Source organism: Onychostruthus taczanowskii, unplaced genomic scaffold (genome assembly GCF_017590055.1).
Source record: "Onychostruthus taczanowskii isolate IOZ18803 unplaced genomic scaffold, ASM1759005v1 scaffold4, whole genome shotgun sequence".
In the NCBI taxonomy this organism is placed as follows: Eukaryota; Metazoa; Chordata; class Aves; order Passeriformes; family Passeridae; genus Onychostruthus; species Onychostruthus taczanowskii.
Genome location: NW_024501459.1, coordinates 9,381,724 through 9,407,734, shown reverse-complemented (window position 1 = coordinate 9,407,734; position 26,011 = coordinate 9,381,724). Strand labels below are relative to the sequence as shown.

The 26,011-nt window shown below is 39.5% G+C and overlaps 1 protein-coding gene across 1 annotated transcript in view; it reads left to right on the top strand.

Moving 5' to 3' along the window:
* The window catches only part of SLCO5A1 (solute carrier organic anion transporter family member 5A1), a gene marked incomplete at its 5' end in the record, with an annotated part of 73,904 nt that overhangs the window by 35,582 nt on the left and 12,311 nt on the right, over positions 1-26,011 (top strand). The window contains 5 exons of the mRNA XM_041413013.1: positions 3,591-3,811; positions 10,399-10,563; positions 13,849-14,047; positions 21,806-21,965; positions 25,639-25,880. Coding sequence (XP_041268947.1) covers positions 3,591-3,811; positions 10,399-10,563; positions 13,849-14,047; positions 21,806-21,965; positions 25,639-25,880 — 987 coding nt within the window. The remainder of the gene's footprint in view (positions 1-3,590; positions 3,812-10,398; positions 10,564-13,848; positions 14,048-21,805; positions 21,966-25,638; positions 25,881-26,011) is intronic.

Below are 26,011 nucleotides of genomic sequence, written 5' to 3'. Positions count from 1 at the left end.
GACCTCATTAGTTGTGGAGTAGCCCTTGGCGATCTGTCAGGTGCTTTGAATCAAATTTTCTTTTGCTGACACTTTTCTGAGTGTTTTCCTAGTTCAAAATCTGTTTGATACTTGGGTCTTTCTGTATAGTCTTTCATCAACATTCCACACAAGAAGTTTAAAGGAATTCCTTGAGCATTGTCTGGTCCTTCCTTAGCTTTAATTGCTTTATTTGAGGTCCTAGGGCTCGTGCGGATGCCTTTGAGGTATTCTTCTGCATATTTTCTTTGACTTCAGAAGATAGAAAATCAAGGGTTTTTAAAATTAATTTAATTAAATAAATTAAGTTCCTGTTCTGACCTCTCAATTTCCCATTGTAGGTGTCTCTTTTTATTTTTGGTACAGTTTTTCGTCTGTTTTCCAATTCTTTGATACTTCTCCAGGAAGTTGTGAAGTGTAGATGGTGAGATAATTGCGTCCAGTGCTGCATTTGTGACATTTCCAGCATTTGGGATGCTGTCATAATGGTCCCTTTGGATTTGAATTTCATCTCGTACTACATTACAGGCCCTGTCTCCTTTGCTGTTTCCTCCTGAGTGGGGGGTTGCAGATTTCTGCATACTCTTGCCACAGATTGTTTCTTTGATCAGTGCCTTTGCAGCTTTTGCCTTTGAGATCCTGAAAGGGATGTTGCTACATTTTTATACAGACTACGGATTTATTTCGTCTGACAGTGCTGACTAATCCTCCTAAAAGTCTGCTTTCTAATCCATGTATGTTATCAGCTAAAATGAATGAATAGAGGATTTTCTGTTTACATAATATCAAAATTAGTCAAAACTTTCAGTCACTTATATTTGCCTTGCAAAAGCTTCCTGTAAGCTTCTAATAAAAATAGTGTTACACATGGCTGCTTATTTGTTGTTTGCCTGTGTGTAATCATTTATCATGAAAAGCATTGCATATGAATTTGTCTTCATTGAAAAAGAAAGGTTGCATTATCTTTGCATTACAAATATGAGGCCAAATGCTTTTTGTTTCTTGTGCAAGAAATCCTGTCTACTCAGAATTTAAAATGTTTTAAAATTTGAACAAATATATAATTAATAGTGTAAAGGTAGTACAAAAATATGCAAAAGTTGTTCTTGTATTGGGTTTGCACAGCAAGGTTTTAGTAGCAGGAGGGCTACAGGGGTGGCTTCTGTGAGAAGCTCCTGGGAACTTCACTTCTGCCTGAGGGAGGCAATGACAGCCAGCTCCAAGAGGAGGCTGGCCAAGGTTTACACCATCAGTGGTGGTGGTAGCACCTTTGGGATAACAGATTTAAGAAGGGGGAGACAAAAAGACATGTGCAACATTGGCAGTAGTCACAAGAGAGTGGAATGAGAATATGTGATAGAAACAGCTCTGCAGACTCCAATGTCATTCAAGAAGAGGAGGAAGTGGATGTGCTCCAGGTGCCAGAGCAGATTCCCCTGAAGCTGATGGGAGCCTTTCATTACATTTTCTCTCTCCTGTCCTGCTGAGGATGGGGAGTGATGAGAATGGCGTTGGTGGGCATCTGGCATCCAGCCAGGGTCAACTCACCGTAATTCTGGAAATTTGATTTGAAATGAAAAAGCTGTCATTGTTGTGGTTGGCTATTGACTTCACTGGAACTTCCAAATACCAGCGTAGATTTGTGTGGTGGGTTGGCTTTGACTGGCTGCCAGGTGCCCACCAAGCTGTCTCACTCCCCTTCCTCAGCAGAACAAGAAGAAAGTACGATGGAAAGCTCATAGATCAAGATAAGGACAGGGAAAACCCTCACCAATTACTATCATGGGCCAAGTAGACTTGATGTAGGCAAATTAATTTATCACCAGTTAATAACTGAGTAGGATAGAAAGAATTAAAGAGAAACCTACAAGCACTTCCAACCCACTTCTTCTCCCAAAGTTCAGCTTTGCTCCTGACTCTTCTACATCCTCCACTGGAGTGATGCAGTGGGCTGTGGAAAGTGGGTTGTGGTCAGTTCCTAACACCTTGTCTCTGTTGCCCCTTTTCTGCTTCAGACAGTCTTTAATTAACTGGTCCAGCACAGGTCCTTTCTGTGGGGTGCAGTCCTCCAGGAACAGAAAGTTCCAGCCTGCAGCATCCCCTGTAGGTGACATGTCCTGCCTGAAAACCTGCTCCTGTGGGGGCTCTTCTCCACTGGCCACAATTCCTGCTTGAGCCTACTCCAGTGTGGATTCCCCACAGTCTGGAGTTGGATACCATGGTCTTGTCCTGTGACTGCAGGTGAATCTCTGCACTTGAAGCCCCTTCTCCCCTTCTTCTCTCACCTTGGGTCTGCAGGGCTGTTTCACTTCACACAGTTGCTGTGCAGTGTTTTTTTCGCTTTCTTAAGGAAGTGAACACCAAGGTGCCGTAAGCATTCTGATAAGGTCAGTATTGGGTAGTGGTGGATCTGTTTTAGAACTGGCTGGAGCTGTCTCTGTCCAGCATCGGAGATCTCATGGCAACTTCTCACAGGGGCACCCCTGCAGCCCCCACTGTGCTACCAAAACCTTGCCGTGTAAACCTGGTACAATGGGATGAGCCTGTAGTGAAAACTGCACTTCCAGTATGTAAGAAGGAGCGGGTGGATTCTGAGGTTGTCCTTCTTTATGGAACCAGCTGTGTGAGTTTATGTTTCCCTTAGTGTTTCACTGTTAGAGGAGAAATGTTATCTGACACTCTGCTATCGGTGTTCTGGCTGCTGACTCGAGTTAACTCTACAGAACTTTCTGGTGCAGCCCTTTTGCGCATCTGTGGTGCTGTGGTGAAGTCCATGAAGCTTTTTGGCTGCAGGGAGGACAACTGTATGCAGCTGAAGAGCTGTGCTCTATGTCCCACACATTGTCCCCTCTGTGGGTATGTCCCAGATCATTCTCTGAGAGCCAAGGGATCGTTTTAGGGTTATTTTTATACCCCATATTTAAAATAGAGAGGGAGAGAAGAAGAAATTCTTTGTGAAGGCTATTTCAGGTTGCAGTCACAGAACAAGAGTTTTGGGCATAAACCCTGGCATGAATCGTAGCACATCAGTTGTTTATGTTCAGGCTTTGGGAACTCTTTAGTTGTGAAGAGAGAGAATTGGACAGTCAGGGCAGTGAGAGGTGGGCACTGGAAAGCAGAACAGATTTAGCCCTGATGTATCTATCAGGACATTTTATCTTCTCATGACATGGATAGCTTATTCTGTGTTCTCCAGAGAAATACTATATTGCTTTACTGGGAATTGTCTGTGAAAGGCTAAGTCAAAGTTAATATCTAATTCTCAGCACTTGGTACTGAAAAATTACTAAACCCGAAAATTTGTGGTAACTTAAAGCTGACACTATTTAATAAAATTTGGTGGGTTCTGGATAAATACCTTTCAGTAAGTAAGGCAACAGAAACATCTTCTGATTAAGGAATTTAGTACAGTAAAGGTTCTCCCCCACTCCAGTTCTTTACTCTTAGTGTCAGTTTTTCATATTTTGCAAATGTGTCTTTCCAGGCAGTGCAGCTTCTAACAGTAACTTTGATTTTTTTTGTTTCATGTAATGTGTTTGCTTTTGTTTCCATTCCTGTTTTCCTGGCATTAGGTGGAGTGGATTTCTCCTTTGTGCCATTGCTATGCTCCTTGTGATATTTCCCATGTTTACCTTTCCGAAAAAGCTCCCTCCTCGACATAAAAAAAAGAAAAAGAAGATGAATTCTGATGATGTTTCAAGTGATGATGACGTGATGAAAGAGAAAACAAGTAGCAAAACAGAAACAGACAGTTCAGTTTCTGCCTCTATGGGATTTGGAGAGAATGTTAAAGGTAAAGTTAGTTTTTAATTTATAAATGCTTTAGATTTGGTGTGCAGGGTCATCCAGGATTGTATGGGTGTAGGTGAAGGCAGTTTTTGACATCCTGTATTTGCTATTATGTTTTGCTATTGAGATTTTAATAGATGCTCATCCTCTAAAATGACAGGGTCCAGCAATGACTGTAAGACATTCCTTTCCTTGAATTGCCAGTGTTTGTGTACCTGTTACAAACAGGTAGTCTATTTCATATAGTTACAGGACCCATACCACATGTATTTATGCATCTTAGAGTTTGCAGTTGTCACACCTGCTTTATAAGCTGAACTTCTTGGAATAACCTGCTCTTCCACAGTGTAAGTGACACAAGTAGAAGGAATTCTGGTATGTGAGTTCAAATACTTTCATGTATTTGGGTAAGTTCATAGAGAAAGATGATCTGTTTCATATTCCTTTCCTGTCTTGTTTTGTACTGCAAACTATTTTCTGAAGGCTAAGACAAATAAGACCTGTGCTAATTTTAAAATGTGAAGAGATCAAAAGATTGACAAGTAGTAGAGATTTTTATTTTATTCAAGGAGTACCTGTTACTGTAAAGTGTAACAGTAAATAATAGTCATTGACAAGTTGCCTGGGGAAGAAGGGCAGTGTTGCTACAAATTGATTAATGTGAAGCATATAGAATTCAAATTGATAATACAAACTTAACAGTATCATAAAATTGAATAGTGTAGGACAAGAGTGAATGTGCCTTAGTGCTATTTTGTTGTTAGTGCTATTGTGTCCTCCTTGGAATCTGTGATGCAAATGCTGGTTGTGCCATTTATGGTAGCCTGATAAATGTAGCTGGAACTGGGAGAAACCATGAAATATCTATTGTACCATCAGACATAATTTGAACTCAAAACTGCTAAGTGTTTGTTGAAATAGACATTAGTGTTACTCTTTACTTGGATATAAGTCCAGGCTATAGTGATTGGAAGACTTTCTAATGCAACATTTATGATCACTCTTTATGCTGACTAAACAAGGCTTAGCAAAACCTGTTGTTTTTAGACTAAACCCAGTGTAATTTAAAGTAATGTTTACACAAAACAAAAATAAAAACTTCTGTATGTCTCATTTTGGCATGTGGTATTTGGTACTCATATTTAGTATGTATCTGCCTAGATGTATAGCATACATTCTATAAAATACTATGTTAATATATTAATGGAGTTCAAACTTTTACTATACAAAACTTTTAGTTTTCTTTAGAGGAGAAACTTCACCATGTGGAACAGTGAAAAGAAACATGCCAGAAAGATAGCAAGCTAGTTGAGATAAGCAGAAAAAGTATTTTTCTATAAGCTGATAATAGCTTTCCCATTCAGTGTCAGTTACTCTAGCAAAGAAGTCCTGCAGCAGGAATGCACTATCATTTAATTATTTTTCCAGTTTAAGTGGGCTTTATGAAATAAGATCATGCCTCAAGCTCCTCAGCTGAGGTAATTTTGTTTATAATGGGAAGGAAAAAAGGATCATGTGTGTCTAAGTCATTTAGCATTGCTTCTTCTGAGATGCAGTGAACATTTTATACTTTCCGTTGAATGTCAGAGCTTCATCTTTTTATAGCACTGTGGGCGGAAACTCCACTTAGGCAGTAGCCAGGAGACTGTGGATTTAGTAGGTCATATCTTCTGTTCTATACTAATAAATATCAATGATGTCATAGTCTGCCATGACAGAGGTCAGTGCCATCAAATCTGAAATCTATGCAGCTTTGGTAAGGAAAGTAACTGTTTTCTTCTTCCAGTATGATCTCATCTTACCTGGGAAGCCTGGCAAAATGATTTTTGTCTTGTTCTAACTTGTCCTAATTCCCTAATGAATCTCTAGGCGAATGAAAAGGTATCAAAAAGTTGTAAGAGTCTTTTTTTTCTGCACTGACTGCCAGTATAAGCTGAAGAAGTAAATCAAAACTGGCTCCATCTGCAAGTAGCCTCAAACTTCAGTGACCTGAGCTTTATTTTGGCCCATGGTAGAGGTGAAATCAGATAAAAATACAGATACAACTTTGATTTTTCACTTGTTTCAAGTTGCAAGGGCTTGGAATTCAGTCTTTTCTTACATTTCAAGTAGAAAATGTGAGCTGAAGAATGCTTCTGAATCAGATATCAGAAGTACTAAATAAAAGAGTAAGTAGGTCACAGGAGGAAGAAAATGGGATGTAGTTTATTGGGAAAAATAAAGGTAGTGTAGATTACATGAGCTGGAGGAGTTTTATAATGAATAAACCATGGTTCAATCCCATATGTGCAGATAACACATGAATCTGAGCAGACAAAACTACTGTTTTCATTTATTACCTAGATACCCTTAGGGTTTTGTATCATGGGAATTGTATCTGCAGTCATTTTCACTTACCACTGTAATGGAATTTACTGTGCAATTGAATAAAGGAGCAGTGTATAGAAAGCAAATGTATGTATTACTTATAAAAGACTGATCTAATCTGAATCAAATAATTAATCTAATTAATTACCTGTATTTTGTAGTCTTTGGAGTTTTTTTTGATTTGTTCCTATGTACAGCCCTTTCTTAAATGTAGCATATTCCTGTCTGGCTTGTCACATCTACCAGCTGTCCTATGCCTTCCTTGGTGAGTTCCTGTGAGGGGCAGAGACAGGATAATAATGATTGTCAGGGCATCAGCAGAGATAAAAGAAGCTCCTGAGGGGCTTGTGGTGGCAGGATAAGCCCACTGAAGTGCTTTGCTGGAGTTTCTGTGCTACCTGAAGATCAGTTGACAGGCATTAGAAGAGGAGGAGGAGGCTGTGGGGTGTGTGTGGGGGCACTTGGTGAGCACTGTGAATGTCAGAGGGTTCAGCCGACCATGGGCTGGAGATCCTGCAGTGCCACTGACCTTGATCAAGGCAATTCCCTCTTGTCCTTTCTTACACTGTCCTGAAGAGCTCAAAATAGAAAAAACTGTCATAGCGCCATGCAGTGATGAGCAGTGCTAACTGGAGCCTTGAGAGCCTGCTCTAAATCAAACTAAAATAAGTGATATTCATATCAAACTTGATGGGATATTAGGGGCTGTTCAATGATCCAGCTACCACCCAGGTGCTTAAGGCCTGTCCTAAGAGTTGAATGAGGTTGTTTAAATGGTTTGTAAGTAGATAATGAAATGGCAAAATACTGTTCTGGAGATCAGTGATTAGCTCCATGCAGGATATATTTGACATAGTTGTGTGTCACTTTGCTGGTTTCCATTCTGATAAACAAACCAGAAATTCTGTCTCAAATCTTGGCTCTGCTTTGTGCTGCACAAGAGTGGAAGCTGTCCCTGAGACCTCAGTGTGGAGCCAGCCCTCTCCACAGCTGCAGGCTTGGGTGGTGCTGTCCAGACTGGGAGCACTAGCAGAAGGGAGGTCTTCTGGCTGATATCTGCCTCACCCTTACAAGGGACTTTTCTGATGGGCTGTAGACTGGAATGATTTATTCGCCTGATTGTATTCATTGCATTGCCCTGGGCTGGGTGTGCAGGAACAGGGATAAAAGAAATTATATTAAATGTTGAAAAAGGAGGTGAAGTCAGAATTATTTGAGTTTTTATTGAAATTCTGTTTACAGTGCTTTGCTTAGAGAAATATTTATGAATACTTGTATTACTTGCAGATTTTTCTTGCGCTTTTCCCTTACCATGAATCAAGCAGTGGTCCAGCACATGAGTGAAAGAAAAATTAATACTGACCAGAGAAAAAATACTGTCAAAGATCATGAAAGGAAGAAAATTGCCAGTAGTCTAGCAAACCAGTCCAGCAAGGCAGGTTTCAATTTACTCTTGGTTATATACTAGGTTATTGGGGGAAAAAGAAAAAAAAGATGGGATGTTAAAATTTGAGTTACTGCACAGAAATATAAACAGCCATGCTAAAAGATTGCTTTAGTTTAGGAGTGTAATTGATAGAGGTTTATTAGTTTAGATGACAGAATGAGGGAAATTGCAATTTCTGTAGGTTTGCTTCTGATGCAAATTTTCAAAAACATGCAATGTCTTTTGAAGATGTCTTTCCAAACAATCAAAACTGACAGGTTTAATAATGGCCTTGAAATCAAAACCTAGGCCTGTGGCTAGCCACACAAAAATAATTTGACATAGAAATGTTTTAAAAGCATGATGGATTATGTAGTATAAAGGATCCTTAAAGTTTTAGCATTCTTGCTTTTTACTACAGTTACTGTGGTTGAAAGGTAATGAGTTACTTAATAGTACTTTTTTATTCTAGGTTTTTAAATTCAGAAGTGTAGTACAGGTGTTGTCACACAGGGTTTGATGGTGATCACAGGAGGAAACCAGGGAAAGTCTATAACTCTGTGTGTTTTTATTTCCAAGTTTCTTCTTATATAGCAACTTTCCTTTGTATGCCAGACAATTTCTGTTTATAAACCACGAAGATCAACTCTTAAGTGCTCCAGGTGGTGTGCATTAGTGTGGCATGCAGAAATAAACTCTTTATTTCATGCCAAAATTCGTAGTAATCAGCAAAGCTGTTCTCTCAAGAGCCCTTCACATGGGTATAAGGGAACTTGTGCTTATTCCAAGACATTAAGTTTTATCTACTTAACAGGAGAAATCCCATTTCAAAATACTAATTCGTTTTGAAATGAATAATGACCTTTAGCCTGAGTGCTCAGATGAGATGTAGGTAGGAGTCAACAGAAGTACAGCTCTGCATACACACGCTGGAGCAAAATGTTCATTAGCTCTGCAGTTCTTTGCCAAATTAATTCTTTAGTTGACTGAAAATTCTAAAGCTGACATTTTCATGAAGCTCAGTTTTATCAGGAAGGGCAAACTTTACCCCATATTATGATGTCTGGACAAGACTTTAAAATAATCCATTTAGCAAAGACGTTGAGTTCAGCTCTCGGCCAAGAACTACCAATTCATTTCTACAATGAACGCTCAGGTCATCTTGCTAATAAAATTTTCGTTCTCTCTGTGATGATACCTTATTTTCTCCCACATTTTAAACCCAGGTGAGCAGCTGCCACTAAGTAGCTCAGTTTCCATCAGGACCAGTCCTTCTTTTTGTTTCCTGACTCCTTTCTCACAGCAGCATCAGCATGGTCATAACTGCTTGCTCCTGTTGTTTCTATTACAAACAGCACCAAACTTTTTTTAATGCTGTAGGTGGTAAAAAACATTAAGATTAAAATATATGATTGCTTCTTAATATGTTTTATTCATTAGTTATTTCCACCCAATTTTGCATTTAACATTTAATATGTTTCTTCATATATGTAGCAGGAGAGCATTTCACTACATTAAAATTATAAACCCAGTACTCATAATGAATTCAGTATAAATTTTGACAACTGGCATAAGCTAATACTGGATGCAGTCAGACAACTTAAGTGCTAATTTGCAGCTTGACAAGTTTCGACATGACAAGTGAAATTCTGTTTGCTTTTATACAGATAACCTACTGGAGTCAGTGCAGAAAGTGAGACAGATTTTTGTCTTGACAACTTTTAACATCAGTAAAATTCTCAGTTGTCCTTGCTCAACATGTATTTCTAATGGATGCTCTTGTCATTGAATTCAACTGGCTTTGATTCAAACACTTATTCTATTTCTGTACCAAGTGAAAAGCAAATGAAAAAAATCTGAACTATAGTAGGTTAGATATAACACTTGAAAAAAATCTGATCTGGGGTAAAAAAGCCCCAAGGAAAAGAAGATGTGTTTAAAATCATGGCATCTAATAAAAAAAAATTAAGTACTGAATGAATAGGGTGATGATAATTTTGGCTGCAGGACTAAATTAAAAGTATGTAAATGTTTAATTTAACTACAGTGCTGAATTTCATGGGGGTTTGATATTTGATTTGAGAACAATTGCAACATCTATGAATCCTTTTTCATTTTAAGTTAATGATGTACTCTCATTTTTAATTGATTGCTTTATCCCTTCTGAGAATATTGAGTTGTATGTATTGTATGTTGAGATTCCTTGATATTACTGATGTAATTTTTTTCATTATGCTTAGTCTGCATCATGGTAAATGCTTCTAAATCATGTAGAAAAATGTTTAACTAAAAATATTTTGGTACCCCTTTCAAATTAGATTATTATTACCCCAGCTTTCCAAGCATGGTCCTTGAAGCAGAGAGTAACAGGAAGAGTATAGGATCTTTTTTCCTCCTATGGAGTGCAAATCTCAGTACTGTCAGTTCAGCAGTGTGATATGTGTTATCTCACAGAAAATCTCAAGATAACAGAATAATTCCAAAATCTCTACATTTTATTGCTGTTTTTCTTTCTGTTGTGGTGTTACTATCTGTTCTTTCAGATGGTTTTTTGATACACACCTCAGTTGTGTTTGTGCCAAGTGGCCCTGAGCGAGGCAGTGAGATGGGGTCAGAGCAGGGAGCAAGGGCTGCAGTCCCAAATATGCACTCTCCCTTCTGTCTAGCAAATGTACCAGCTGCTAGCAAGCCATTATTGCTAGTCTGCCTCAAAGAAAATCAGTTGGTTCTGTTTCAGTTTGCTTTTGTTTCTCACTCATTGTTTATAACATTCGTTTGTAATTTTTGTCATTTTATAGAGCTTCCAAGAGCAGCTGTCAGGATCTTAAGCAACATGACATTCCTTTTTGTGAGTTTGTCATACACAGCTGAGAGTGCCATTGTCACAGCTTTTATTACCTTCATTCCCAAGTTCATCGAGTCACAGTTTGGCATCCCAGCTTCCAATGCCAGCATCTACACTGGTAAGGCATTGCCACGTAGTGTTACCTTGCAAGGTTGGCTTTGGCTAATGAAAATGGGTCAATTAGGAATGAACCAAAATGCGTTCATTCAAACAGGTGATTGGATCCAGCTTTCTGCATTTGGTTAGATGTTCAGACTATTTTTTGATGTTTGTTATATGTATTTAGTAAGATGTAAACCCATTTATGTTGTTAAAGGGCTGGATTCTTTTTTTTTTTTTTTTTTTTGCATAGGCCTAGACAGATGTGTTCTCATTTGTTGATTGTCTCCAAGGGGGAAAAAACCAACAAAAACAAGCTAGAAAAACCATAGACATGACTGCTATTTGTGTGCTTTAAAAGATCTGTTAAAACTGTTCTTATTTTCTGTGAATTTTACTTCCTCTTTGATCCTTAAAATATCTTTATCTTTTTTTACCTTAGTGAAAAGTTGTTTATCTGTCCCATCCTTCAGTTATCTCTCTCCTCCAGGGTAGTGGTTTTCTCCTTATTTACATTGAGACAACAAGCTAGTCTGGTCAGAACTTCCCAAATTCTCTCCTACCCATCATTTCAGGAGACCCCTGCTGTACAGCCATGTCCAACTTTTAACAGAACTACAGAGCACAAAATTTTAAGCTTCATGCTCCTCTGTGACTGAGAGAGATGAGAACTTGGCTACTAAAGGAGGCCAAAATATTGTGCAGAACTGGGGCCTGTGTCATGCAGATGAGTTTCCTTCTCTTCTATCTGTGTCAAAGACATATGTCTTTTTAATAATCTTTTTAAATTCTCCGTAGTGCTTCTCATATAGAAACTGCTAATTGCTGGGCAGGTTAGTTCTTTGTTCCCTCATACTTCCAGACACTGTGCCCTAGGAATGATGGAGTGGAGTGAATTGTGGGGACACAGGTGAAGTATGGGGTGAAGCTGCCTGGGGGCATCTGTCAAAAAAGGACAGAAAGTAGCAGAAGGAGAAAGGAAGGCACATAGACCTCACATGGGAAGAATTTGTCATTTGCAGTGGCTGGAAGAAATGCAAGGAATTTCTAGAGTGGTAAGGGGAAAAGTCTGAGAAACACCATGTGGTGCTTTTTATTTGAGAGTTTCTAGGATGAGATTTTCTTCAGGGCATGAAATCCCTGTGTTCTGCATATAAGGAGGAAACATTGATTCATGGGACTGTGGTGCTCTCTGAAGCTTAGAGTAGCTGCAGATGCAGGAGTTTTACTGTAATGAGTCTTGATGGGATAGCTGCGCCATAACTTCATTCTCAAGATAAGCCAGAAACATTCTTGCCAGAAAAAAATACTCAACAGTCAGTACATTAACAGAGGTAAAACCAGCGTGACCTTGCCTAAAGTGTGAAGTTATTAACATCTGTTGTTTTCCCTGTTATAAAGTACTTGATAAAGACTATTAAAATGAACCAGAAGAAGAAGATTAAATACGTCAGAACAAAAAGAACAAGTGAGCGCTGCTTCTACAATCTCAGCTCTTAAACGTAGCATTGGAGTCAACAGTTGTTAATTTTATACATATTTTTTGTAGGAACAATGGGAAAGGGAAACTTAGAAATTCTGTATTAGATTGCTACTGGCTAGTAAAGACATGACAAATTCACAAATTTTCTGGTTAGTAAAAGGAGAATTTACATGTTATTTATGTTGTACATCTATGCTTAATACACACATCGCCAGCTGAGAACATGTGCTTCCTGAATCTCTTCATGTAAGGATTTTGCTGGCAATTTTTTGTCTTCTAAGCAGCAATTCTTTAATTAAGTCCCAATTTCTTTCAGTTTTAAAACAACCCTGGCATTTTTCATCATCAAAAAACACTATGTGCCAAATTTCGTGTCTTGAACTTGTGCAGCTTCTACATTTATAATTTCTGCTCTTGGAAGAAAAACTGGTTTTGATTCTGTGAAAACTTATTGTTTAGAATCTTCCTCCTGAAATGATATTTTCTTCTATAATGTCATTGGTGATGGCAGGATAATTAAGGTGCCAGCTGTTTTGCCCTTTTTTCTTTCTTTCACAATCTCAACATTTTGATAAATATAATGTCCCTTTCACCTTTAGACATAGTAGTAGAAAATGACTCTGCTTTGCAATAATTGTAAAGATACTTGCCTGTGATAGTCTTACTGGCTTCTTTAAGAGACCAGCATCTCTAACAATTTGGATTATAAAGTTTGACATCTCTGTAGATGCAGCTGCCAAGTAGTAGTTCAAATTCCATGTGTATGTGGAATGCAGCTTTATTGGCAAAGCCTTTAATTAAAGACCTTCTCACATGTCAGTGAGAAGCAAAAGACAAGGGAAGAAGAGTGCAAGACATTTGCTGACTTTACCACCACCTCAGGACCTGACAAGTGGGGACAATCTGGTGATATGTTGCTGTACATTATGACTGCAGCAGCAGAGGTTTCATAGGCACGTCTTTGTGTCTTACATTTACCCTAATTCTATTATCTTAATTTTTTAAATTGTGTTTGGTCAGTTTGCACTCCACATGGAGTGGAGAGATGAATTGGAATGCTGAGTTAGGAGTTGTGGAGTCATACACTCCAGGTTGAAAAAGACTTCCAAGGTGATCAATTCCAAGCTTTGACCAACCACCACCATGTCAATAAACATCAAGTTCCACTTCTGGTCATTTCTTGAGCACCTCCAGGGATGCTGACTCCACCATCTCCCTGAGCAGCCTATGCCAGTGGTTAAGCACTCTTTCTAATGTCCAGCCTGAACCTCCCCTGGCCCAGCTTGAGGCCATTTCCTCTTGTCCTGATGCAAGTTGCCTGGGAAAGTGCTATTCAGCTTGAGTAAAGTATCCAGAAAGCAGAATTTGTACCAGGCTTGGGTGTGCACTCCCAGGTGGGCAGGGTTCTGGGGTCCTGCTTGAGGTTAGTGCTTGTGCTTTGCTGGAATTAATCATGAGAATGGGAGGAGGAAGATTTGTGTCCAAATCTGGATTTCTTCCAATTTCAGTGGTTAAACTGGACCTATATGTAGCCCTTCTCCCCATTCTAAAATAAATGCAAAACAATGTTTCTGCTTGTAAGTACAATAGTTCTCTTATAGTGCTTTGGCCGCTGCTAATATGATAAGGAGGCTTTTATAAATTCTTTGACAACACTCCAGAGATTTGAAAAGTCTGACTCAGTTTGCTAGTGGAGGATCGGACAATGGAGATCTTAGTGCAGCATTTGCAGTCATCTCATTATGGAATGAAACCAATATTTATGTTTTATGCCATTTCTGTAGGTCCTCTTTTAATGCTGTTTGAACTTCTTCCTGGCAGGTGTGATTATTGTCCCAAGTGCTGGTGTTGGTATTGTCCTAGGTGGCTACATTATAAAAAAGCTGAAACTTGGTGCAAGAGAGTCTGCAAAGTTGGCTATGATCTGCAGTGGTGTGTCTCTGCTGTGCTTTTCAACACTCTTCATTGTTGGATGTGAAAGCATTAATCTAGGGGGAATAAATATACCTTACACAACTGGGTAAGTATTTTGGGTGATTATCTCTAGCTAAACTAGCTTTTTTCAATAAGCATGATCTGGAAATGTATAAAATGCTGATAACTGATGTACTGAGGAAGCCACAGGTTCAAATGAGAATTTTGTGAGTATTGTGATATAAGAACATGCTGTTAGTATGTGGCCCTTGTTTTTTTACATCTGGTTTATAATGCAGTTTATGTAGTAACTCACCTTTTTGAGGGGTGAGAAAATGTATTAGAATGGCCTTCAGTGAGGCAGAAAAATAAGAATAGTGTCCTCTGTAGATTACTTAGAATTTATGTAGTGCTTCAAAATGTTTTCTGCTCATGAAAAACTGTGAAAAAATGAAGTGGATTATGAAGAATGGGTTTATTAATTATCACCTTAATAGTATTTTAGGTCTACAGTCCCTATTTGAGAAGAATCACTTGGGCATGTGCTATTGACATTAGTGGTGTGCACTGCTTCTGATCCCCTTACTAGTTGTGTGAATGCCCTCCAGGGCTTCCTGGATCATCATCAAGACAGCAACTAGACCATATTCCCTAAAGTTATAGAGAGACTGAAGAGGACTGCAATGAGGAAAAAGGTGTGGTTGTAGGAAGGACTTGGGAGTGAGGAATTTAGGCCGTGGCATTAAGAAATGCATGGAAAAAAGAAAAAGATACTTGGAGGGAAGGCAGTGTGGTAAAACTTGAGACATTTTCACTGGAAAGGGATTCTGTAGAAGCCTGATCATGAGCTTTTATTTTCTTTCTTACTTTTTACATGAGATTTTCCTCAAAATTTCATTCTTCATGTAGGTTAAACACAGGAGCAGACTAAGTGTTTATAGAGTGTGAACCTACGTGAAGTGATGTTTTTTCCCTTTGCTTTCACATCTGAGGCATGTCTGCCTTTTAATTATGACCAGGTGCTGGGTATCAGATCCATCTGTATATTTGCTTTTAGGGCTCAGTTCTGGACTCCTAATATTTTGAAGAGAATGTATAGTGTGAGCAGGAAAAGAGATGATGAAATGGAGAAAAATTACAGTGGGGCAGAGGGATAGCAAGTGAAAAATAAAGCGGTAAAATGGGAAGCAAAGGAGGAAGAAAATAGGCGCTGTGTACACAGAGAATGTTTTGCATTGTTTGTTGCTGGGTGTTACTACACTGCTGTCAAACCTTAATGCTAGAGCAAAGAAAACCAGCAGCTGAAAGTCAAGAGCTGATGAAAAGCTGTTACTCCTTTGTATTCCTAAGACCTAGAGTTAAAGCTTGCTGCTGAGGGGCTCTCAGTAGACGGAAGTGGCACGGTGATATACCCTCATCTGAGCTTAGTGGGCTGAAGAAGGAGAGAAGAGGGATGGGAAGGGGGTGGAATGCTTTGATTGTCCACCTGCTGTTAATGGTTGTGACAGCCTGTGGGTGTAGATGGTGAAAACTAATAGGAATGAAAACATAAATTTCAGATAGGAATTAATTATCTGTGTGGCAAGTCAGAATGTCCCTGCCTGACTAATGAGAAGCCTGTACCTTTGTGTTTGGAGAAGTCCCATTTGATTTAAATCTATTTCTAAACTGAAGACAAGGTGTACTGTTGTCGTGTAACTCATAGCCTTCATGCTGGATTTGTTAGAGTGTCTGATGTTTTTTTAGTAAGTAATAACATTTGCAGTAAATACATAGCATCGGTTGAAATGTGCATCAATTCACAGCTCTTGTGCAGATCTGTTGTACTTCCTTCCACATTCATGTAATTGTTCTTATCGAGAAAAGAGGTGAGAAATAGTAATGGCAAAATTCTCACAACTTGTTGATGCATATAAACTCTTTGAAATCAGTATAAAAATCATATTGGCTGTGATGTCATCAGAAATTGAGCATTTCCAGCACATTACAAAGCATGGTTCAGCTAGATTTTTAAAATGCAGAGATAAAGTCCACATTTATTATCAAAATGATAGTAAAAAGGCAGCACTACACATAAATTAATCTTGAATGTAAGCATTCTCTTAATTCTCATGATCAGTCATTTGATAGTTTCAAATCACTTACTTAGTAGGCAACTCTGTCGGGGTCCGCTGAGATCCCACACAACTCTTTAACTCAGCCATCAGTGTTGTTGGCCATGGAACTAAAAAAGCATGCTTTCATTCTGAATTTAATAAAACACATACTTCATTCTCTACTTTGACTATAGTGCAGCATAGGGATGTCAAAGCCAGTTCAACGGGCAAGATTGGATAGGGAAAGCAGCAGAGCTGCCTGGTTTGTGATAAATGTATTGCATTATGCTCTACCCTAACATGGCAGTGCCAGGTCTGATATCTGACCTATCTGCACGGGCCCCAGCTCAGAGATCTCAGATGCATTGGGCAGTGTAGACATACCCTGCAGGATCATTTCTGGACAAATATGTTCATTTCTACCGTTTTTTATACATTTAAGCATGCAGTTTTTTTCTTTGGTGAACTGGGTCCTAAACCACTACTAAGGAGAGAGGTGAACTAGGTTTCAATTAACATAGAAGTTATGTGCATACCAGTACTCAGAAAAGCAGGCAGTGACATTTCAAACTCAGTATTTTTCTGACTGTACCAGCTGCAAAGTGGATGGGACCTGGAGGCATGCACAGATTAGAATATATTAGAAAGAATTTTCTGCTGTTTTATGTTGGGTACAAGCAGTTTTGCTGTTGCTGGCATGTCATCAGCATTTCTGTTCTCAGGAAGATCAAGGGCACCTCTGTACTGTACATCTCAGCATTTTAGAACCTATTGCTCCGTGTCCCAGCCTTGTTCTGAGGGTGTGTTTGATGTTTGAATTGCAGTGTAAGGAGCCCTATGTCAAACCACAATATGGCATCCCTTCTCTTGCACCATAATAGCATCCAGGTGGGAAGTCCTGAATGAGCAAATGGTCTGGACAAGAGTCCAGATGGCTTTTAAGTATTTCTAAGGAGGGAAGCTCCACAGCCTCCCTGGGTAACCTGTGTCACCACCCAGTCACCTTCACAGTGAAAACTGTTTCCTGCTGTTTGTAGGGAACTTCCTGTGTTTCAGTGTGTGCCAATTGCCTCTGATCCTGGCACTGGGCACCACTGAAAAGAGCCTGGCTCTGTCTCCTTTGCATCCTCCCTTTGCATATTTACAGCACTTATGAAATCCCCCTGAGCCTTTTCCAGGCTGAACAGTCTCAGCTCTCTCAGCTTTTCCTCAGAAGAGAGATACTCCAGTCCTTCCATCATCTTAGTGGACTTTCATGTTCTCTCTCCAGTACATCCTGTCTGTCTTTTGCTGAGGAGCCCAGAACTGAGCCCAGCACTGCAGGTGTGGCCTCGCCAGTACTGAACAAAAAGGAAATCAGAGATCAGCTGCTTTGTTTTTTTCCAGACCTGTCTCTTGCATGTATTGTCGTACAAGGCAGCTAAAACAGCCTCCATGGTGAGCTTACTCATAGTGACAGATTCCTGGATTAGTTCAGTTCAATCTCTCACATTTCTGATGTGTAATGAATCAACATAGTCTCTTTTTGATTGCTTTGTGTTGTTTTGTTGCAAGTAGAGTTTAGTTAAAGTGTGCAATTGGCTTACTGCAGTATTTCACATAAAAAATACTTATATTCTTCCTCTTGTATCAACAGTGTGTTTTTCTGTTATTCTTGTATCTATTTCAGTCCAATCAGCCAGTGGCATCCCTTAACTTGAAAGCAGTGACTAATTGGATCAGAACAATAACAACAAAGAAGGAATCCAGCTAATGCAGTGAGAGGGTCCCTTGTTTGACAGCTACACAAAAATTGCATCATTGCTGCAATTCCAGCTGCTTGCCAAAAAGGAGACTGCAGATCTCTGCCATCCAGAATGTCCTTCAAAACCAAACCAAAAATACTGCTGTCAAATTAGGATAATCCTTTTTATCATATAACCCAATATTAAGATTATAGAAACTATGTGGTGAGGTTATCTCCTTCCCTTGTAATTTCCTTGGTCCTGTAGGTTACTACAGTGATATCAATAAAAACATGTGCAAAATCAGTTATTTGTTTAGATGTTGCCAAAATATAGTTTGACTTCCTTTTTTTTTAACTGCATTTCATTTAAATTGTAATCTTTGAGAAGAGAGCCCACTTTTTTTACCCAATATATGTTCAGTGTCAGTACAGTGATCTTCCTGTCCAAGTATGTGAAATAACTAGTCACAGCTCAGAACACTCAGGCAATACATTTAATTTTATATTTTCCCTTTTCTCACTTTACTCCTATACCACAAACCTTCCCTGGAGTAATAGTTGGAGAGAAAAACATGACTTAGAAAAAAAATGTTAGAAACTAGAGTCCTTTACATTGTTAGTCACATCTAATAAAGGTCTTCTCTTTATCAGCTTTGTTAGCATTGTGTCATGGAGACACAGAGCAGTCTCCCTGAGAAATGAACAAATGCAATTTGGCAGATGGGGTTCTGGGTTTTGTCTCAGCACGTGTTTAGCAAACTTGCAGTTGAATCTTATTAATGGAAGGAGCAGCATTTTTGTAATTGAAAGAATAGTTCAGGAAGTGCTGTCATTTGGGGCTGGTTTCTGTTTGTGTGCTGTTGGTGTCCTTGGCAGCTCAGGTGCAGCAGTGTTGCAAGTTGGCAGTATCTGCACCTGCTGAAACAAGCAGAGCAGCTCTTTCTCAGATATCCCAAGTTTCTACAGCAGCTGCTGCATTGAGACTAGGCAGCTTTTCCCATGGATCAGCTGATGAGCAGGATGTACTAGCTTTGGTGCAATTTCCCTAAGAACTTGCTCTTAATGGCTGATGCAGGTAAATCTGTGATGTGCTGTGCTGTAATTCAGGGATTAATGCTTTGTTTTCCTCTGTGGAGAGTAGGCAGCCTTCCAGGGCCAGAAGGCAGGATTAACAGCGTGCTTTGGTTCAGCTTACTTCCAGAAAAATGCATACCTTCAAGAAAAAGTGATTCCTTCCCAAAAGAAGTGTTCAAGAAATCTGTTGTAGTATGTGCTGTATGGTTCATCCCATATGATGAAAATGGGATTACACAGACAGATGTTAGTAGAGATTTCATGTCCCCAGCATCTGAAACTCCTTCATCCTTCGTTTCCCACCACTGAAAGAGGAGTGAACAATGAGTGAAGAGTGAAGGTAATGAAAATGAAAGCATGAGCCTCTTACAACTGTCTGATAATGAACTTTGATAGTGCAGTTAATAGATGATTTTGTGTGCAAACCCCTATGTGTGCAAGGTATTTGATCTAAACAACAAAAAGAAATTCCCCAAATAAGCCTTACAGTGTTATGCTGAGGACAAAAGGTGATGAAAGCTGGAGAGACAGAGCTTGCAGTAACTTGTTATTAATTTAAGTATATTTGTTTTGTGTATCTGTTAACTTAAGTTGTCTTCCAGGACAAACAAAAAAATGCGCCTGAGATTAAATTATCACAGTGGTCTCAGTTCAGTTTCCAGTTTCATGCTTCTCATTTCTTGGATGCCTGATTTCATTCACCTTTTTTTTTAAAGCTGATTTCCTAACCTCTGTGTCATGGTAATATTCAGCAGCGCAGCTGAAGTTTACATAGCTGAAGTTAGCTATGTAAGCAGAGCAGGATGGGGAATGGGTTCTCCTGCCTGTGGAACAGCCTTACCCATCTGTTCCTGAGAATGGTTTTAGGTGGTGGAGGGATAAGAGATCAGAAGAATTTGTGCTGCAGGGTGAGACAGGTTAGCAAGTGGAACCAGAGCTGAGCCTTTCCTGGCAGTCTGGGCTGTCCCTGAACGTGGTCCTGTGCAGTGTGGCAAATCCCTGTTGTCAACAGGAGCACGGTACAAGGGTCTCCCAGGCAGCTTGTGGAGTCTCTTCTTATGCTGAGTATTCAGTCATCTGGGACATCTAGCTCAGCAGGCTGACTAGGATTTTGTAAAACTCCAAAAACGCTGCCTCTTCTGTTGGTGTGAAAAGCTTTTGTCACTGTGCTGCCGAAATTTGTATGTTCCTGAGGAATGTTTTGATGATTTGGTGCTTTTTTTCCATTGGAGAAAAAGTTCTGTTGAGACATTACTGGAAAAATCTGCCTGCTGCTGTATGTTGTGTTGCTGCATACTGCTTACTGAAATCCAGCAGGATATAATATTACAAATTTCAGCTGATAGCTGGGAATGTGACAGAACCACTACCAGTCCAGTTATTTGACTTCCTTCTCAAGCTGAAACTTGTTTCTAAAAGTGTACCTTGTTTGTTTATAGAGCAAGAAACAAAACACTCAGAAAGGCTTTGGTTAGCATCCAGCTAGACCATCAAGTGTAAAGTAGCTCCAAGAGCTAAATCTGTGAACCTGATTTGTGTGATCAGTAGACAGTCAATAAATATTTGAAAGCTACTTAGTAATATTTAATTGTCTGCAGAAGTGCACAGCTGGGAAGACAAGCATATTCAGCAAAAGCAAATAGTGGTGTATAAATACGAGGAAACCAGTCAAGTGGAATGCTCTGAGCAGCAGTCATGCTCCTGAGTGCCACTAAGGACGGTGGGTGAAGTGACACACAGCGTGGGTGACAGTCGCTGTGTGCAGAATGGCTCCTGAGCCAAGCCTCTTCTGGTCAGGGGTAGAAGATGGGAACAGAAGAATATTCCTTGTGGTCCCTGGGGTAGCTGGGATGCAGTAAGTCTGCTGCTAGGTGTTTATCTTCACACTGGCATTGCCCAGACATGAAGACAAGCCAGCAGCAGCCCTTGTGAGGGCAGGCATGGCAGTCTGTGAGCATGTGTACAGGGTCTTGAGGATGCAGCCGCAAACCAATCCAGATTCCGTTCAGCTCCTGCCCGGCTGAGGAGGTGCTGAAATTCCCTGGATATCTGCTCAAGAGAGGAGGTGCTTGAGCTGGTTTTAAACAGCAGTGGCCATTGAGCAGTACTGAGAGAAAGACAGAACAAACAAGACAGAACAGTTAATTCAATATTACACTGTAGTGCCCAGCATGGAGTGGTTGTGCATTCCAGTGTAATTCTCAGACATGGCTACCAGTTCTCAAGGACTACTGAAATGAAGTAAGCTGCTGTTTGCATTTTGGCCAGAGCTCTCAATGACCAAGCATAGATTTGTGTAGTTTTAGGGAGCCATGTAGGTGCAGGTGTTTGAGCTGTTTATCCTTCACTCAGGGATGGGAAAGAAGCATTTGAAATGTGTCCAAATGCAAGGGATTTAGGCTTTGGCCACATTTTGGGGAATGGTCTAGGGAAACAGAATGGTGATTCATTTACAGACATTTAGTAAAAGCACAGCAGTCTTCCAGATCTAGAGAGCTTCCTGTAAATTTCACATATTTGTAATACATAAGCTGTACAAGCATTGTTTTCTGAACATCTGTTGGTATGTAGAAAAATATGCCTATTAGTTCACAGAATCCTTACATCTTGTCACTGAATCTTTCATTAGTAATCAACAAGAAATTACTACAGCTTAGAATAATTGACATATAAAATAGTGGTGTCTTCATAGAGAAAAAAAAAAAAAACGGGAAAAACACACCTAGCCAAATATGATACAAATTTTAAACTTTGTTGTTATTTCTTTTATTGTGTTTTCAGTTGATGGCAAGGATGACCTTGGTGTTCTATATTGTTTAAGTCATATACATAACTTAGAGTTAACACAGTCTTTATCCAATAATCAATTGAGTTCCAGAGTTAATGATTAGGATGTTTGCTCCCTCTGTACAGGAGAATACGGATATCTGTGCGTGCTCTACTAGCATGTTCTTTTTCCTTTCTTCAGTCCCACTCTTGCCATGGCCCACAGGAATCTGACTGGAAGCTGTAATGTTAACTGTGGATGTAAGATTCATGAGTACGAGCCTGTCTGTGGATCAGATGGAATAACATATTTTAATCCTTGCCTAGCTGGCTGCATCAGTGGTGGAAACCACAGCACAGGGGTAAGTGCTTCACCCCCCATCCACACACAACCTGAGTAGCCCCTTGGGACCTGTGCAGATCGAAGACTTCTCTGTTCCTAGCTCAAGCATCCCTCCTCTGAGCTTCAGAGAAGTTCTCTGCTGGTGACATGTCCATCTCTGAGCCTTTCCATGATTTGAAAGACTGGCAATGCTGTTATTGCATGGTGCCAGCCCACTTCCTTTAGTTATACACCAATTTGAGGCACAAATTCATTTGTACTAAGTGAATCCTTCAGCTGAGTGCAAGTGCCATGGGATAGGGAGGGCTGGTGTTTTCTGTACAGACCCCAAAGACCTTGTTGTCAGTGACCTGCATGCCTGCTATTCCTGCAGGGCTTGGAGAGGGTTCCTTGGGTCAGTGTCATCTAACCCAGCTTTCTGCCAACAGGCAGCCATGTCAAACTGTCTTTCTTCAAGCTCAGTCTCTACCTTTTACAGCAGTTTGGGGCTTTTTGTGACTCCCTCTCTGAACTGAAGGAAGAACTTAACTCTTCAGGTAGTTGGAAGTGTTTTAAACTCATGTTTAAATTTAGTTAGGATTTGTTTAAAGTCATTGGTGTTTGTGTCAGCCTCATCATTTTGCCCAAGTAGCTCTTGCACCTGCACCAGTGCACTGCTAGTTAGGTCTGTGGTTTGCCTGGCTATGTAAAGACTGCCCATGTATTCTGCTCCTGTAAAACAGTTTGACCAGTTCTACAGCCTTTTTCTAAACCTCTTCCAGGCTAAATTAAGGTTGTCATCAAACTCAAGTAACAAGAACTTAAAAGATGTTAATAATCCACTTTCTTTCATGGAAATACATTGCTTGTTACAACCCAGAATTATAGTTATGCTGAACTGGAGAAGGACATCCTGCTGGTAAAACCAAACCATGGAAATTTTGAGTGGTCTGGAAACCATGGCAGTTTCCAGGACTGGGCACAAGAAGACAGTTGAAAAGTAAAATCTGACTTATGTAGCAACAGAGCATTATAGTCATATTAGTTTCTTTTAAAAACGAACTCTTAAATTCTTAGGTTACAGAACTGTCCCTTAAAAAAGGATAATTAAGAAAGACAAGAAGTAATGTAAACATTGACTTTCTTAGGGCTTGATTGTGCTTTCCAGAAAGCTTACTTAAAACGTGTCAGTCTCCTGATTTACAGTCATGAGCCAGCCTGTAAAGCAGGAGGATGTTAGGTCCAGCACTGTGTTTTTTCAGGTCACCTGGATAATGGTCTGAAAAAGCATGTTTATACATAGATGCCTCTGAGAACAGATTAGTTTCCCTTAGTTTTTTTTCTTTTTTAGATTATCCTGCTGGTTTTTAGTAGAAAATTGTTTTGACCAATTGGAAAAGCCTGCAGTGTGAGCCTGTGGTTAAATTTCAGTGTCTATATAATCTAATTTGTGCTTTCCGGACTTGGTCTTTGTTGCATTTCATCTGATACTGAACTGGCACTATTAATTTATTTAGTAGGGAAATACTCTGGGAGTGTGTGCTCTACAGATTTTTAAACATGCTATTGCACTTTATGGTTTAAGAAAAGATGCTTCATGGCCTGAAGTTTTAACTCAGCAGCTAATGGTGAAGAGAATAGGGCTGACATTGCTTGGAAAAGGAACTTTTTTGGATTAAATAATCATTCTTGTATGGTGCTTTTAAAAACAAACAAAAAAAAAGTAAGTTAATGCCACTGTATAACACACAAAATGTTGCTAAGGTATAATATTTGGATTTAAGTTTATAACACAGAGTGTTTTCAAAATGAACTATTTAAAAGTTCAAACTAAGAGGAAAGGATACCAGTGTACTGTTTTATATATATATATATATATATGTGTGTGTGTGTGTGTGTGTGTGTGTGTGTGTGTGTGTATTTATTTATGCATATACCTATTCCTATACTCTTAATATTTCTGTCATGCTATGTCTGTCTCATTTAATACACAGACTTAGTTTCGCTGGTGATGAATAAAGAGTGTGTGGTAAGGAGGTCTAATTTCTGTAGGATTCCTATTTGGCATTTGCATTTGGAAGCAATAACGAGTTTAGGGTGAGGTACTGTAGAAAGAAATCAGGTACTCATGTGATGTTAGAGTGGAGTGCTGCCTTTGGAAACCAGAATCTGTCATTGGATTTGTTTTTAAGTGATGTTAGGCAAGTCAGTCAAACAGAACTTGTCCCCGTTGGTCATTAGTCTTGTATTCTTCGTGTTCTGGATGATGAACATGAGCAACAAATGGAAGTGTCACTGTAGATGGGCTGCCTAAATCTGTATTTGAAGATATGAAAAGTTGCATTTAGAATATATTTAGTTAGGTATAATGGAAAATGTTCTGAAAAAAAGGGTTCCAGTTGTCTCAAATTAGTCACCCATGTTTGTGGAACCTTTGATCTGTTTCAGTTACTTAATTACAAAATAGAGATAACATCAATACTGTTTTGAAGATAAATGACTCTTTTTTGAAAGAGTTAAGCTGTAATAGTGAGTGTTATAAAAAATCCAAATGAAATAGGAATCCTTCCATCTTTGTAGTGGAATATTCTTAGTCTGAGGAAAAATAAATACCTAAAGTCACATTTTGAAAATAGGAGGAAAAATATTGGATAAATAGATACATTATAAGATGTTCAGCTAAATCCCATAGGAAAAAAAAGTGTGAGGCTGCATGATGGCATGGATGCACATAAAGGTTTACATTAAAATTGACAAACTGCCATGATTTGGATATGTCTTGATGTCTAAGTGCTTAAATTCACTATCTTAAGACGATTTTGTAACTTCTGTGCCTGTGTGGCCCAAGGTTTGATGGATGCAAAAATTGAAACAGAAAGCTCCTTCCTGTGACGTCACATGAGTCCTGGCCAGTTTCTTCTGTAGCACTGGAATATACTGATCTGCTGCACACCCCTTTGCCATTCATCAGATGAAAACAAAAGTAGCATAAAGGTGAAAGAAGGCTATTTCTGATCTAGCTCTTCTTCCTCTTGTTCAAATCACAGTCCTGTTTGCCTGTGAAGTGCTACTTCTTTATTCAGTCTCTTCATCTTAATTTCATTCTCTTTGTCCATTCAGGAATCTCTCAGTGAGTTCTCCAGTCTCACTCTTTTAGTCTCTGCTTTCCCTTTATTCTCTGCTTTTGCTCCTGCCAGATCTACTCCCACATCCAGATGGAAGGTCCTGAGCTTCAAGCATGAAGTGCAGCTAGTTGCTCTTTGGCCAGATCTGGGTAGCCTTCCATTAACATAGCAGAAGACACTGCCTGAATATGAAAGTCAGCAGCTTGCTGAATTTCAGAATATGGCATTTTCACTGCTGCCTGAGGAGCATTTCCTCACATTTTTTGTAGCACAATAGAAACAATATTTTTCTCCAGCCTCTCTGTCAGAAGTGATTGAATTGTTTTGTCAATATTTCCCAAATATGTTCCAGATTTTTAAAAATAAACTCAGACTAAATAAAGCAATGGAAAGGCAACCTCCTCACAGAGAGTCCTGGCCAGTTTTAAAAATAGTTGGAGATGTAACTTTGTTTGTGCTTGGGGTAATGATGCTCGAGGCAGAAGATTCTCAGTTGAGAGGTACTACAGGATTGTTGTACGGTGTCTCTTTGCAATGTCTTTCTTACAAATATTTTTCACATGGAAATGTTTTTTTTTGCTCTCCCAGGTCAGAAATTACACAGAATGTGCCTGTGTGCAGAGTCGCCAGGTGATCACTCCGCCCACAGTGGGCCAGCGCAGTCAGCTCCGGCTGGTGATTGTCAAAACCTACCTGAATGAGAACGGCTACGCTGTGTCTGGGAAGTGCGATCGCACCTGCAACACCCTCATCCCGTTCCTCATATTTCTCTTCATTGTAACCCTTATAACAGCATGTGCCCAGCCATCAGCAGTCATAGTGACACTCAGGTGAGAACTCCCTGATGTTTCCTAAGGATTTTTGCCATGGCTGCTGTCAACAGTGCCTGTGAAGCTTTTGTATCCTTAAAAAGTGAATAGAATCCTTGTGTAGCCTTAAAAAGCAAAGGGGTGACAGGGAT